The 14,636-nt window shown below is 39.8% G+C and overlaps 1 protein-coding gene across 2 annotated transcripts in view; it reads left to right on the forward strand.

Annotated features, from left to right (window-relative positions):
* Positions 1–14,636, forward strand: part of YEATS2 (YEATS domain containing 2) — a 122,292-nt gene that overhangs the window by 36,543 nt on the left and 71,113 nt on the right. For both annotated transcript variants that reach the window (XR_005383794.1, XM_038583513.1), the window contains exon 6: positions 597–712. Coding sequence is in view for 1 of the 2 variants with exons in the window: in XM_038583513.1 (XP_038439441.1) it covers positions 597–712 (116 nt within the window). In the remaining variant the exon portion in view is untranslated. The remainder of the gene's footprint in view (positions 1–596; positions 713–14,636) is intronic.

The raw sequence follows: 14,636 nt of genomic DNA on the forward strand, positions 1-14,636 counted from the left end.
CCAAGTGCCCCTGTTATCCTTATTCTATAGGTGAGGAAACTGAGACAGAGAAGTTAAATAATTACACAAACTTAAACATCTAGTGAATGGAAGAGCCAGGATTTAAACCCTGGCAGTCTATCTCCATAGTCAAACTTGAATCATTTATCTGCATTACTTCTCATTGAAAAGTTTTTAATAATATAGAATGTTAAAAAGAAAGTAAATTCCATTGATCCCTTTCCCCATTCCTGTTTCCCAGTGGTAACCATTGTAATAGTTTCTTGTATATCCTTCCATATCCTGTTTGCATATACAGCACAGATGTGTATGACTGTTAAATATATATATGTAAATATATATATATGTGTGTGTGTATATATATATACACACACACATACACACACTCATGGAGTTATAATGAACATTTTATGTAAGCTAATGAAAAAAATGGTAAAATTACTCTTTTATGTTCTTAGAGGTACCATAAAGCCAGAGAACTTTGTATTTAAAAAAAAAATGAGTTGCTTCATACATACCTTGTATAAATTTTTGTGGTTTCTGTCTATTAGAAATTGTCCAAATTAAAAGTGAAAATTGATTGTGATTTCTTTCAGGACACTGCTAGTATTACTGGCTCTCATAAAACAGAGCAGCGGAATGCTGATCTCACAGGAGATGAAACTTCACGACTTTTTGTAAAGAAAACAATAGTAGTGGGCAATGTGTCCAAGTGAGTATCCAGTATTCTCTCATTTTTGGTTATCCATTTATGTTAATGCTCTGGCATACTTTTATTATCATAGTATTACTGTAGGAAGAAGCCTTAAGGGTTTTTCCCCCAAACTCTTAGTTGTTTTAAAATAAAGTAAGGTCCAAAGACTTGAAACTGCCTCAGTGTATCTGCTTGTCTTTGACATAAAGTAAAATTGTGCTTGGTAAAAAATTTCTAAGACATGAGCTTTTATACAAATGGAGTAATCTCTATACTCCACATGAGGCTGGAACTCCCAACCCTAAGATCAACAGTCAAACACTCCACCAACTGAGCCTTCCAGGCACTCCATATACAAATGGTATATTTTATCAGGCATGTTAGTGTGGATAAATTTAGAACTTTTGACTTTTTCTGACCTAGTTCTATCCTTCAGGGCCTTAGCTAGCTGCTAAAAAATGTTTGTTGTCCAAATTGAAATGTTTTAAATTTTTGTTTTTTAAAGATTTTATTTATTTATTCATGAGAGACAGAGACAGAGAGAGGCAGACAGGACTCCAGGATCACGCCCTGGGCTGAAGGCAGGCGCTAAACTGCTGAGCCACCCAGGAATCCCCTAAATTTTTTTTTTTTTTTAAGATTTTATTTATTTGAGATAGAGTGACTATGAGAGAGAGCATGAGCAGAGGGAGGGGCAGAGGGAGAAGCAGACTCCCCACTGAGCAGGGGGCCCAATGTGGGGCTCGATCCCAGGAACCTGGGATCATGACCTGAGCTAAAGGCAGATGCTTAACTGACTGAGCCACCTAGGTTCCCCAAAATGTTTTAAATTTTTTTAAAAAGTTACAGTTCATGTCTTCAAGATAGAACTTCTCTGGGCAGCCCAGGTGGCTCAGTGTTGTAGTGCTGCCTTCAGCCCAGGATGTGATCCTGGAAACCTGGGATCGAGTCTCACGTCAGGCTCCGTGCATGGAGCCTGCTTCTCCCTCTGCCTATGTCTCTGCCTCTCTCTCTCTCTCTCTCTCTCTCTCTAGAGAAAAGGGGGAAAAAAAAAAAAAAAAGAACTTCTTCAAGCTGAAGGACTAGCTCCTTAACAATATGATTTCATGGTGTCTTGTGGGAGCACCATCATTTTGCCAAGTATCTAGAAATGGATAAAGACATAACTCTTAAAAAAAAAAAAAAAAAGACATAACTCTTCAAGTAGCATAAGAATGTTATTTTCTCACAAAGTCTTTATTTGCCTTTCTCCTCCCTCATTAGGTGTATTTTCTCTGTGCGCTCTTGTCATCTTTGTCATATAGTCATTTCTTATTTTTATATTTTCTCCAAATCAGACTGCAATCTCTCTAGGGTAGAAAATATGTCTCATTTGTTTTGTACCTTAATAGTTGGTATTCACTAAATATTTGATTGTTAAATAAGTTGATGTATTTATGAAAATTGTAATAGATTGAATTATTGAAAATAAAAGGTTCAGACAGACTAATTATTTGGGGGGAAAAATCAGGTCGGGGGAAAATATACCAACCCCCATTAATGGACCACAAATAACAAACAAGAAATACCTTTAAAAATCTTAGGATAGGGACCCCTGGATGGCTAAACGGTTGAGCCGAGCCGCACTTTGGGCTTGGGACATGATCCCGGGATTGAGTCCCACCTTGGGTTCCCTGCAGGGAGCCTGCTTCTTCTTTTTTTTTTTTTTTTTTTTTTTTTTTTTTTTTTTTTAATGGCTAAATTTTTTTTTTTTTTATTGGAGTTCAATTTGCCAACATATAGCATAACACCCAGTGCTCATCCCATCAAGTGCTCCCCTCAGTGCCCGTCACTCGGTCACCCCCACCCCTCACCCACCTCCCTTTCCACCATCCCTTGTTCGTTTCCCAGAGTTAGGAGTCTCTCATGTTCTGTCTCTCTTTCTGATATTTCCCACTCATTTTTTCTCCTTTCCCCTTTATTCCCTTTCACTATTTTTTTATATTCCCCAAATGAATGAGACCATATAATGTTTGTCCTTCTCTGATTGACTTATTTCACTCAGCATAATACCCTCCAGTTCCATCCATGTCGAAGCAAATGGTGGGTATTTGTCATTTCTTTTTTTTTTTTTTATAAGTATTTTTAAGTGTACAGTTCACTGGTATTAATTTTTATTTATTTATTTATGATAGTCACAGAGAGAGAGGCAGAGGGAGAAGCAGGCTCCATGCACCGGGAGCCCGACGTGGGATTCGATCCCGGGTCTCCAGGATTCGCCCTGGGCCAAAGGCAGGCGCCAAACCACTGCGCCACCCAGGGATCACCCGTATTTGTCATTTCTAATAGCTGAGTAATATTTCATTGTATACATAAACCACATCTTTTTTATCCATTCATCTTTCGATGGACACCGAGAGGGAGCCTGCTTCTCCCTCTACCTATGTCTCTGCCTCTTTCTCTCTGTCTCTCATAAAAAGTCTTAGGATAATAAGCAAAGTTTCTAATGGTTTATGTGATAGTATTTAAATGGAAGCATAAAATATGATGAAGGCTATGAGATTTCTATTTTATGGATTATTTTAGAGTTAGCATGCATTTAGATAAGGGGACTCTTCGACCATGTGAAGTGTAACAATAGTATAAGACCTGTCACCTCAGAAAATCGAAAACTGCAAATCTAGATGAGCTCACTAGAAGACTGAGGAGAAACAGTCATTGACATTTTCAACAATTACGTTTAAATTGTAGGTGTTTTGGTTTTTTGAAGACTAGCTAGACCTAAAATAATGGCCAATCATTGATTTTAGGTAGAGAAGGAATGATTGGCATGAGAGTTGTAAAGTCCTTTTTTGTTCTGGAAGAGGGAAAATTATTGATTTACTTTAGACTTGTTAAGAATGTTAGAGTAGCTAAGATAACTAAAAAAATAGACATAGAGATTTAAACTTTAAAAGTAGTAAGAGGAAAGTGAAATTGAATGAAAAGGAAAAAAATCTTTTGATTCTTAAGCAGGGACAGGAGGGAAGGATATGATAAAGAGAAAAAACAAGACAAATAGTATAAAATGATTTAGTAACAACAAATCTAAATATATCAACAATCCTAAAAATTGCCTAGGGATTTAGTTATCTAGTTAAAAGATAGAAATTATCTTGAGATAAACAATACAGAACTAAATTTTATTTTATCAGTGACATATCTAAATACATAAAGATTGAAAGCAAGCAAATAGGTAAGATATAGTTGGCAGATACTAACCAATGGAAAACCAGTGTAGCACATTGATATCAGGCAAAATGAAATTTTAGACCAAAAATATTCATAAAGGGAAAGAGTTATTATATAATGTTAAAAAGTTCTTTTCATCAGGGAGAGACAAAAATTCTAAACAACTGTGTACTAGATAAAAGTTTTTTTTTTTTTTAGATAAAAGTTTTAAAGTATCTAAACCAAAGTTGACAGAACCATAGGAGAAATTCTAAATATACTAGTGTACTGAGAGATTTTATGCACCTCTCTCAGTAATTGATATACTCAGCAAAATACCTGTATAAATGTAAAAGACTCAAACATCATTTAACAAAGCTTGATCTAATATATACATGTAGACTATTATATGTAATAGTTGGAACATTTTTTTTTAAAGCTTTTATTTATTTGAAAGAGAGCAAGAGCGAGTAGGGGAAGGAGCTGAGGAAGGAGGGACAAGCAGACTCTGGGCTGAGCACAGATGCTCAACTACTGAGCCACCCGGGTGTCCCTTGGCTGAGCACAGAGCCCAACGCAGGACTCGATCCCATGTCCCAGAGACCATGACCTGAGCTGAAATCAAGAGTAAGATGCTTACCTGACTCTACCTCTGTGCCCCTAGTTAAACATTTTTAAGCACATAAGGAATATTTATGAAAATGGACTACACAATATGCCATAAAGGAAGCTTCAACAAATATCAAAGGACTTGTATCATGCAGACCACTGTGGTGGTGGTGGTGGTGGTGGTGGTGTTGTTGTTGTTGTTTTAAGATTTTTAAGCAATCTCTACACCCGGCTTGGGGCTTGAACCCACAACCCCAAGATCAAGAGTCGCATTGACTGAGTTAGCTAAGTGCCCCCAGACTACTTTTTGTTTTTGTAGATTTTTTTTTTTGAAGATTTATTTATTTGAGAGAGCGCACGCATGAGCACATGGGGGAGGAGCAGAGGAAGAGAGAATCTCAAGCAGACTCTGCACTGAGCACAGAGCCAGATGGCCCTGAGACCATGACCTGAAACCAAGAGTGGGATGCCCAACCGACTGTGCCACCCGGTCCCCCAACCCAGACTACTATTTTGACTATTTATTGCAATTAATCAATGATAGTAGGAAAACTAGAAAACTGTTTTTTTTTTTTTTAAGATCGTATTTATTTATTTGACAGAGCACACAAATGAGGGGTGATACAGAGGGAGAGGGAGAACCAGACTCCCCAATGAGCAGAGGAACCTGATAGGGGGCTCACTCCCAGGACTGTGAGATCATGACCTAAGCCAAAGCCAGAGCTTAACTGACTGAGCCACCCAGGCACTCCTAGAAAAGGTTTTTTTTTTTTTTTTTTTTTTTTTTTTAAGATTTTATTTATTTATTCACAAGAGACCCAGAGAGGCAGAGACATAGGCAGAGAGAGAAGCAGGCTTCCCACAGGGAACCTGATGCAGGGCTTGATTCTAGGACCCCTTGATCACGACCTGAGCCGAAGGCAGATGCTCAACCACTGAGCCACCCACGCATCCCTAGAAAACTTATTTATGTCTAGAAATTCAAACTACTGGGACACCTGGCTGGCTCAGTTGGTGGAGCATGGGATTCTTCATCTGGGGTCATGAGTTCAAGTTCTACATTGGATATAGAGATTACTTAAAATAAATAAATAAATACATACATACATACATACATACAAACAAACAAACAAACAAACCAAAACCCTCCAAAATCTTCTGGGGGAAAGAGGCAACACTTGTCAGTTTATGTTATGAGAGTAGCCTAACTTTTTAAATAAAGCCAGACAATTCATAAGAAAAGGAAAATTATAGGACATACATGGTTGTAAATATAGGTACAGAAATACTGAACAAAATCATTAGGAAACCGAATTTTGTAAATACAGAAATGATAATACTTTATGACCAAGACATGAAAGTTTGGATTCACAGTAAAAATCAATATAACTTGGCCCATTTTTAAGGATAACCATAGGCATAAATAAACATATAGAAGGTCATGACCATGGGATCCCTGGGTGGCGCAGTGGTTTGGCGCCTGCCTTTGGCCCAGGGCGCGATCCTGGAGACCCGGGATCGAATCCCACGTCGGGCTCCCGGTACATGGAGCCTGCTTCTCCCTCTGCCTGTGTCTCTGCCTCGTTCTCTCTCTCTCTGTGACTATCACAAATAAATAAAAATTAAAAAAAAAAAAAAAAAAGAAGGCCATGACCATATTTTCCAACAGAGTGTTTTAAGGAGGCCTCATGAAATAAAGGGAGAGCTAGAGATACTGGTTTTACCATGGTCAGGACTTAAAGGGAATGATTTGTTTTGGTGTTTACGGGTTAAGAGACCAGTTACAACCTTCCTGGTAGCAATGAGTAGGAATTAGAAGAGTTCAGAGTTCTAGCACTCTGAAACCTGAATCAACCCAAAGGCTAGAGAGTCCCTAAACCAGTAGTAAAATATGCCAATTTATTTCTATCTCATGTATCTGCTTGGAAAAGCAAGGTTGATTTTTTTTTTTTTTTTTTTTTTATTGCATGGTAGTAATCATAAAATAAAACAAACTTCATGAGAATGGTTCTTAGACCAGGAAAGAAAAAAAAGAAAAATGTTTAAAAGAAAAGGATTAAATGCAAAGACTCAAGTTGCTTGGTTCAGTGATAAAACTGTTAAAATCTTGATGGGATTAAAATTTTTAAAAATATTTTTTAGGGGAGTGGGAATATGAGCTTCCAGTTATATAATGATTAAGTCATGGAGATGAAGTCAGTTGTATTGTAATAGTGTATGAGGAAAGATATGGTGAGCAAAGCATAATGTAGTATTGAATCACTGTTGTACACTTGAAAGTAATGTAACATTGTGTAAGCTATACTTCAGTAAAAAAATTTTCAGTCTTGTTGACATATAATTAACAAAATTAAAAGATTTAAAGTGTATATAATGATTTGATGTGTATATACATTTTGAAGGAATTCCTGCCATCAAGTTCTCTCTCTCTCTTTTTTTTTTAAGATTTTATTTTTAAGTAATCCCTATGCCCAGTGTGGGGCTTGAACTCCCAACCCTGAGATCAAGAGTCTTAAGCTCCACCAACTGAGCCAGTCAGGAGCCCTGTCACCCATCACCTCACATATTTATCTTTTTTATATTTTTTAAAATTTTATTTTTATTTTTTATTTTTTTTATCTTTTTTCTTTTGGTGTGAACATTTAAGTTCTATTCCCACAGCAAATTTTACAGTGTTATTTACTGTGGTTACCTTGTTATACATTAAATCCTCAGACCTTATTTATCTCAAAGCTAAAAGTTTGTACACTTTTACCAGCCTCTCTATTTCTCCTACCCTCAGCCTCTGGTTGGTAACTGTTTTTCTGCTCTGTTTCTATGAGTTTGCCTTTTTTTTTTTTTTTTTTTTTTTTTTTTTTGCCATATTTGATACCCTGTAGTATTTGTCTTTCTCTGTCTGGCTTATGCCACTTAGCATAATGCCTTCCATTTTCATTTGTGTTCTCTCACAAATGTCAGAATTTCTTTCTTTCTCATGGCTGAAGAATAATATTCCATTATATACATACATATATACATACTTACTCAGTTGGCCTTTGAGCAATCTTTTTTTTTTTTTTGGTTCAAGATTTTTATTTATTTATTTTTTAATTTATTTTTTATTGGTGTTCAATTTACTAACATACAGAATAACCCCCAGTGCCCGTCACCCATTCACTCCCACCCCCCGCCCTCCTCCCCTTCTACCACCCCTAGTTCGTTTCCCAGAGTTAGCAGTCTTTACGTTCTGTCTCCCTTTCTGATATTTCCCACACATTTCTTCTCCCTTCCCTTATATTCCCTTTCACTATTATTTATATTCCCCAAATGAATGAGAACATATAATGTTTGTCCTTCTCCGATTGACTTATTTCACTCAGCATAATACCCTCCAGTTCCACCCACGTTGAAGCAAATGGTGGGTATTTGTCATTTCTAATGGCTGAGTAATATTCCATTGTATACATAAACCACAGCTTCTTTATCCATTCATCTTTCGTTGGACACCGAGGCTCCTTCCACAGTTTGGCTATCGTGGCCATTGCTGCTGTAAACATCGGGGTGCAGGTGTCCCGGCGTTTCATTGCATTTGTATCTTTGGGGTAAATCCCCAACAGTGCAATTGCTGGGTCATAGGGCAGGTCTATTTTTAACTCTTTGAGGAACCTCCACACAGTTTTCCAGAGTGGCTGCACCAGTTCACATTCCCACCAACAGTGTATGAGGGTTCCCTTTTCTCCGCATCCTCTCCAACATTTGTTGTTTCCTGCCTTGTTAATTTTCCCCATTCTCACTGGTGTGAGGTGGTATCTCATTGTGGTTTTGATTTGTATTTCCCTGATGGCAAGTGATGCAGAGCATTTTCTCATATGCATGTTGGCCATGTCTATGTCTTCCTCTGTGAGATTTCTCTTCATGTCTTTTGCCCATTTCATGATTGGATTGTTTGTTTCTTTGGTGTTGAGTTTAATAAGTTCTTTATAGATCTTGGACACTAGCCCTTTATCTGATAGGTCATTTGCAAATATCTTCTCGCATTCTGTAGGTTGTCTTTTAGTTTTGTTGACTGTATCCTTTGCTGTGCAAAAGCTTCTTATCTTGATGAAGTCCCAATAGTTCATTTTTGCTTTTGTTTCTTTTGCCTTCGTGGATGTATCTTGCAAGAAGTTACTATGGCCGAGTTCAAAAAGGGTGTTGCCTGTGTTCTTCTGTAGGATTTTGATGGAATCTTGTCTCACATTTAGATCTTTCATCCATTTTGAGTTTATCTTTGTGTATGGTGAAAGAGAGTGGTCTAGTTTCATTCTTCTGCATGTGGATGTCCAATTTTCCCAGCACCATTTATTGAAGAGACTGTCTTTCTTCCAATGGATAGTCTTTCCTCCTTTATCGAATATTAGTTGCCCATAAAGTTCAGGGTCCACTTCTGGATTCTCTTTTCTGTTCCACTGATCTATGTGTCTGTTTTTGTGCCAGTACCACACTGTCTTGATGACCACAGCTTTGTAGTACAACCTGAAATCTGGCATTGTGATGCACCCAGATATGGTTTTCTTTTTTAAAATTCCCCTGGCTATTCGGGGTCTTTTCTGATTCCACACAAATCTTAAAATAATTTGTTCTAACTCTCTGAAGAAAGTCCATGGTATTTTGATAGGGATTGCATTAAACGTGTATATTGCCCTGGGTAACATTGACATTTTCACAATATTAATTCTGCCAATCCATGAGCATGGAATATTTTTCCATCTCTTTGTGTCTTCCTCAATTTCTTTCAGAAGTGTTCTATAGTTTTGAGGGTATAGATCCTTTACGTCTTTGGTTAGGTTTATTCCTAGGTATCTTATGCTTTTGGGTGCAATTGTAAATGGGATTGACTCCTTAATTTCTCTTTCTTCAGTCTCATTGTTAGTGTATAGAAATGCCACTGACTTCTGGGCATTGATTTTGTATCCTGCCACGCTACCGAATTGCTGTATGAGTTCTAGCAATCTTGGGGTGGAGACTTTTGGGTTTTCTATGTAGAGTATCATGTCATCGGCGAAGAGGGAGAGTTTGACTTCTTCTTTGTCAATTTGAATGCCTTTAATGTCTTTTTGTTGTCTGATTGCTGAGGCTAGGACTTCCAGTACTATGTTGAACAGCAGTGGTGAGAGTGGACATCCCTGTCTTGTTCCTGATCTTAGGGGAAAGGCTCCCAGTGCTTCCCCCATTGAGAATGATATTTGCTGTGGGCTTTTCATAGATGGCTTTTAAGATGCTGAGGAATGTTCCCTCTATCCCTACACTCTGAAGAGTTTTGATCAGGAATGGATGCTGTATTTTGTCAAATGCTTTCTCTGCATCCAATGAGAGGATCATATGGTTCTTGGTTTTTCTCTTGCTGATATGATGAATCACATTGATTGTTTTACGGGTGTTGAACCAGCCTTGTGTCCCAGGGATAAGTCCTACTTGGTCATGGTGAATAATTTTCTTAATGTACTGTGGGATCCTATTGGCTAGTATCTTGTTGAGAATTTTTGCATCCATGTTCATCAGGGATATTGGTCTGTAATTCTCCTTTTTGGTGGGGTCTTTGTCTGGTTTTGGAATTAAGGTGATGCTGGCCTCATAGAACGAATTTGGAAGTACTCCATCTCTTTCTATCTTTCCAAACAGCTTTAGGAGAATAGGTATGGTTTCTTCTTTAAACGTTTGATAAAATTCCCCTGGGAAGCCGTCTGGCCCTGGACTCTTGTGTCTTGGGAGGTTTTTGATGACTGCTTCAATTTCCTCCCTGGTTATTGGCCTGTTCAGGCTTTCTATTTCTTCCTGTTCCAGTTTTGGTAGTTTGTGGCTTTCCAGGAATGCGTCCATTTCTTCTAGATTGCCTAATTTATTGGCGTATAGCTGTTCATAATATGTTTTTAAAATCGTTTGTATTTCCTTGGTGTTGGTAGTGATCTCTCCTTTCTCATTCATGATTTTATTAATTTGAGTCTTCTCTCTCTTCTTTTTAATAAGGCTGGCTAATGGTTTATCTGTCTTATTAATTCTTTCAAAGAACCAACTCCTGGTTCTGTTGATCTGTTCCACAGTTCTTCTGGTCTCGATTTCGTTGAGTTCTGCTCGAATCTTTATTAACTCCCTTCTTCTCTTGGGTGTAGGATCTATTTGCTGTTTTTTCTCTAACTCCTTTATGTGTAAGGTTAGCTTTTGTATTTGAGTTCTTTCCAGTTTTTGAATGGATGCTTGTATTGCGATGTATTTCCCCCTTAGGACTGCTTTTGCTGCATCCCAAAGATTTTGAACGGTTGTATCTTCATTCTCATTAGTTTCCATGAATCTTTTTAATTCTTCCTTAATTTCCTGGTTGACCCTTTTATCTTTTAGCAGGATGGTCCTTAACCTCCACGTGTTTGAGGTCCTTCCAAACTTCTTGTTGTGATTTAGTTCTAATTTCAAGGCATTATGGTCTGAGAATATGCAGGGGACAATCCCAATCTTTTGGTATCGGTTCAGACCCGATTTGTGACCCAGTATGTGGTCTATTCTGGAGAAAGTTCCATGTGCGCTTGAGAAGAATGTGTATTCAGTTGAGTTTGGATGTAAAGTTCTGTAGATATCTGTGAAATCCATCTGGTCCAGTGTATCATTTAAAGCTCTCGTTTCTTTGGAGATGTTGTGCTTAGAAGACCTATCGAGTATAGAAAGAGCTAGATTGAAGTCACCAAGTATAAGTTTATTATTATCTAAGTATTTCTTCACTTTGGTTAATAATTGATATATTTGGCAGCTCCCACATTCGGGGCATATATATTGAGGATTGTTAAGTCCTCTTGTTGAATAGATCCTTTAAGTATGATATAGTGTCCCTCTTCATCTCTCACTACAGTCTTTGGGGTAAATTTTAGTTTATCTGATATAAGGATGGCTACCCCTGCTTTCTTTTGAGGACCATTCGAATGGTAAATGGTTCTCCAACCTTTTATTTTCAGGCTGTAGGTGTCCTTCTGTCTAAAATGAGTCTCTTGTAGACAGCAAATAGATGGGTCCTGCTTTTTTATCCAGTCTGAAACCCTGCGCCTTTTGATAGGGTCATTAAGCCCGTTCACATTCAGAGTTACTATTGAGAGATACGAGTTTAGTGTCATCATGATATCTATTCAGTCCTTGTTTTTGTGGACTGTTCCACTGAACTTCTTCTTAAAGGGGAATTTTAAGAGTGCCCCTTAAAATTTCTTGCAGAGCTGGTTTGGAGGTCACATATTCTTTTAGTTGCTGCCTGTCTTGGAAGCTCTTTATCTCTCCTTCCATTTTGAATGAGAGCCTTGCTGGATAAAGTATTCTTGGTTGCATGTTCTTCTCATTTAGGACCCTGAATATATCCTGCCAGCCCTTTCTGGCCTGCCAGGTCTCTGTGGAGAGGTCTGCTGTTACCCTAATACTCCTCCCCATAAAAGTCAGGGATTTCTTGTCTCTTGCTGCTTTAAGGATCTTCTCTTTATCTTTGGAATTTGCAAGCTTCACTATTAAATGTCGAGGTGTTGAACGGTTTTTATTGATTTTAGGGGGGGATCTCTCTATTTCCTGGATCTGAATGCCTGTTTCCCTTCCCAGATTAGGAAAGTTTTCAGCTAGGATTTGTTCAAATACATATTCTGGCCCTCTGTCCCTTTTGGCGCCCTTGGGAACCCCAATTAAACGTAGGTTTTTCTTCCTCAGGCTGTCGTTTATTTCCCTTAATCTAACCTCATGGTCTTTTAATTGTTTGTCTCTTTTTTCCTCAGTTTCCCTCTTTGCTATCAACTTGTCTTCTATGTCACTCACTCGTTCTTCCACCTCGTTAACCCTCGTCGTTAGGACTTCTAGTTTGGATTGCGTCTCATTCAATTGATTTTTAATTTCTGCCTGATTAGCTCTAAATTCTGCAGTCATGAAGTCTCTTGAGTCCTTTATACTTTTTTCTAGAGCCACCAGTAGCTGTATAATAGTGCTTCTGAATTGGCTTTCTGACATTGAATTGTAATCCAGATTTTGTAACTCTGTGGGAGAGAGGACTGTTTCTGATTCTTTCTTTTGAGGTGAGGTTTTCCTTCTAGTCATTTTGCTCAGTGCAGAGTGGCCAAAAGCAAGTTGTATTGGGAAAAAGAGAAAAAGAGAAGAGAGAAAGAAGGAAAGAAAAGAGAAAGAGAAAAAAAAGGGAAGAAAAAAAAAAAAAGAAGAAAAAGAGAAAGAAAAAGAAAGAAAAAAAGGGGGCGGGGAAGGAAACAAATCAAAAAGCAAAAGCAAAAAAAAAAAAAAAAAACCACGGGGGAGTATCTTCTGATTCTGTGTTCTTTAAGCCCCTTGGCTTCTCCTGGAAGTTGTCCGTCTAGCTGGTGTTCTGGGGCAGGGGCCTGTTGTGCTGATTTTCAGGTGTTAGCAGTTGGGGGAGCTGCTGTGCCCCTGCCTGGTGCAGGGCTCAGTGGGGTTTGCTTACCCCGTGAGGCCGCAGGAGGAACAGCCCCAGTGGCGGGGCCAGCTCTGGAAACCTGGATTCAGCCCCGGCAGGAACTCCGGAGCTCTCCGTCTGCAGGGCCTGGAGGCTCCGGGGCGGGGCCGCTGATCTGCTCAGCTCGGGGCAGGAGCGTCCTCGCTGTCCTGGGCCCTCCCGGCCTCTGCCTGTCCCGGGGGAGGCCGGATCCTGGGCTGTGTCCCGGCGCCCTGTGCTCCGGGGCCTGCACTGTTGGATTCGCGCTCCCGGGCCGCGCAGCCCCCTCCGCACGGAGCCTCTTCCGACGCCCGAGCCCCCCCCCGAGCTGCTCCCGGGCCGCACAGCCCCCTCCGCGGAGCCGCCGCCCCAGCCCCTCCGAGCTGCTCCGGTCCCGCCGCCCGCGCTGCAGCCCTTAGGGAGCTCGGCGCACTCTCCCGGGGCGCAGGTGTCTGTTAGTGTCCCCGGGAGCCCGAGGGCATCCCCGCCCTCCTGGGTCCTGCTCTAACTCCCTGCGAGCCCCTTTCCGCCGGGAAGGTCGGTGCAGCTCCTGCTCCTCCGGGACGGGGCTCTCCTGTCCTGGGGACACTCGCCCCGGCCTCAGCCCAGCTCCTCCTGGGCCCCTCCCCCTTGGAGGCCTTTGTTTCTTTACTTCTTTTTCCCCGTCCTCCTACCTTGATAGAAGCGCGAACTCTTCTCACTGTAGCATTCCAGCTGGTCTCTCTTTAAATCTCAGGCCGAATTGATAGATTTTCAGGATAATTTGAAGGTTTTCTAGGTAATTTGGTGGAGACAGGTGATTTGGGGACCCCACTCTTCCGCCATCTTGCTCCTCGCCTTTGAGCAATCTTGAGCAATGCGAGGATTTGGGACACCAACCTCCCTCACAGTTAAAAATCTACATAAGGGTGCCTGGATAGGGATCCCTGGGTGGCGCAGCGGTTTGGCGCCTGCCTTTGGCCCAGGGCGCGATCCTGGAGACCCGGGATCGAATCCCAATCGGGCTCCCGGTGCATGGAGCCTGCTTCTCCCTCTGCCTATGTCTCTGCCTCTCTCTCTCTCTCTCTGTGTCTCTCATGAATAAATAAATAAAATATAAAAAAAAGAATAGATGTTGAATTTTGTCAGGTGTTTTTTCTGCATCTGTTGAGGCAATCATATGGTTTTCATCTTTCATTTTATTAATGTATAGATTGATTTGCAGATGTTGAACCATCCTCACATACCTGGAATAACTACCACTTGATCATCATGTGTAATCTTTTTTATGTACTATTGAATTCTGTTTGCTAATACTTTGTTGAGGATTTTTACATCTATGTTTATCAGGGATATTGGCCTGTGATTTTCTTGTAGTGTTGTCTGCTTTGAAATCAGGGTAATGCTGGCTTTGTGAAATTAATTTATAAGTGTTCCCTCCTATTTTTGGGGAAGAGTTTTAGAAAGAATTGTATCAATTCTTCAAATATTTGGCAGAGATCACCCTTTATGCCATCTGATCCTAGAATTTTCTTTGTTGGGATAACTTGATTACTGATTAAATCTCCTTACTAGTAATTGTTCTGTTCAGATTTTCTATTTCTTCATGATTCAGTCTCTGTAGCATGTATGTTTCTAGGAATTTATCCATTTCTTCTAGGTTGTCCAGTGTGTTGGCATATAATTGTTGATAGTGGTTTTTCCTTTTCTTTTTCGTAACAATTTATTTAT

Source organism: Canis lupus, chromosome 34, assembly GCF_011100685.1.
Source record: "Canis lupus familiaris isolate Mischka breed German Shepherd chromosome 34, alternate assembly UU_Cfam_GSD_1.0, whole genome shotgun sequence".
Lineage (NCBI taxonomy): Eukaryota > Metazoa > Chordata > Mammalia > Carnivora > Canidae > Canis > Canis lupus.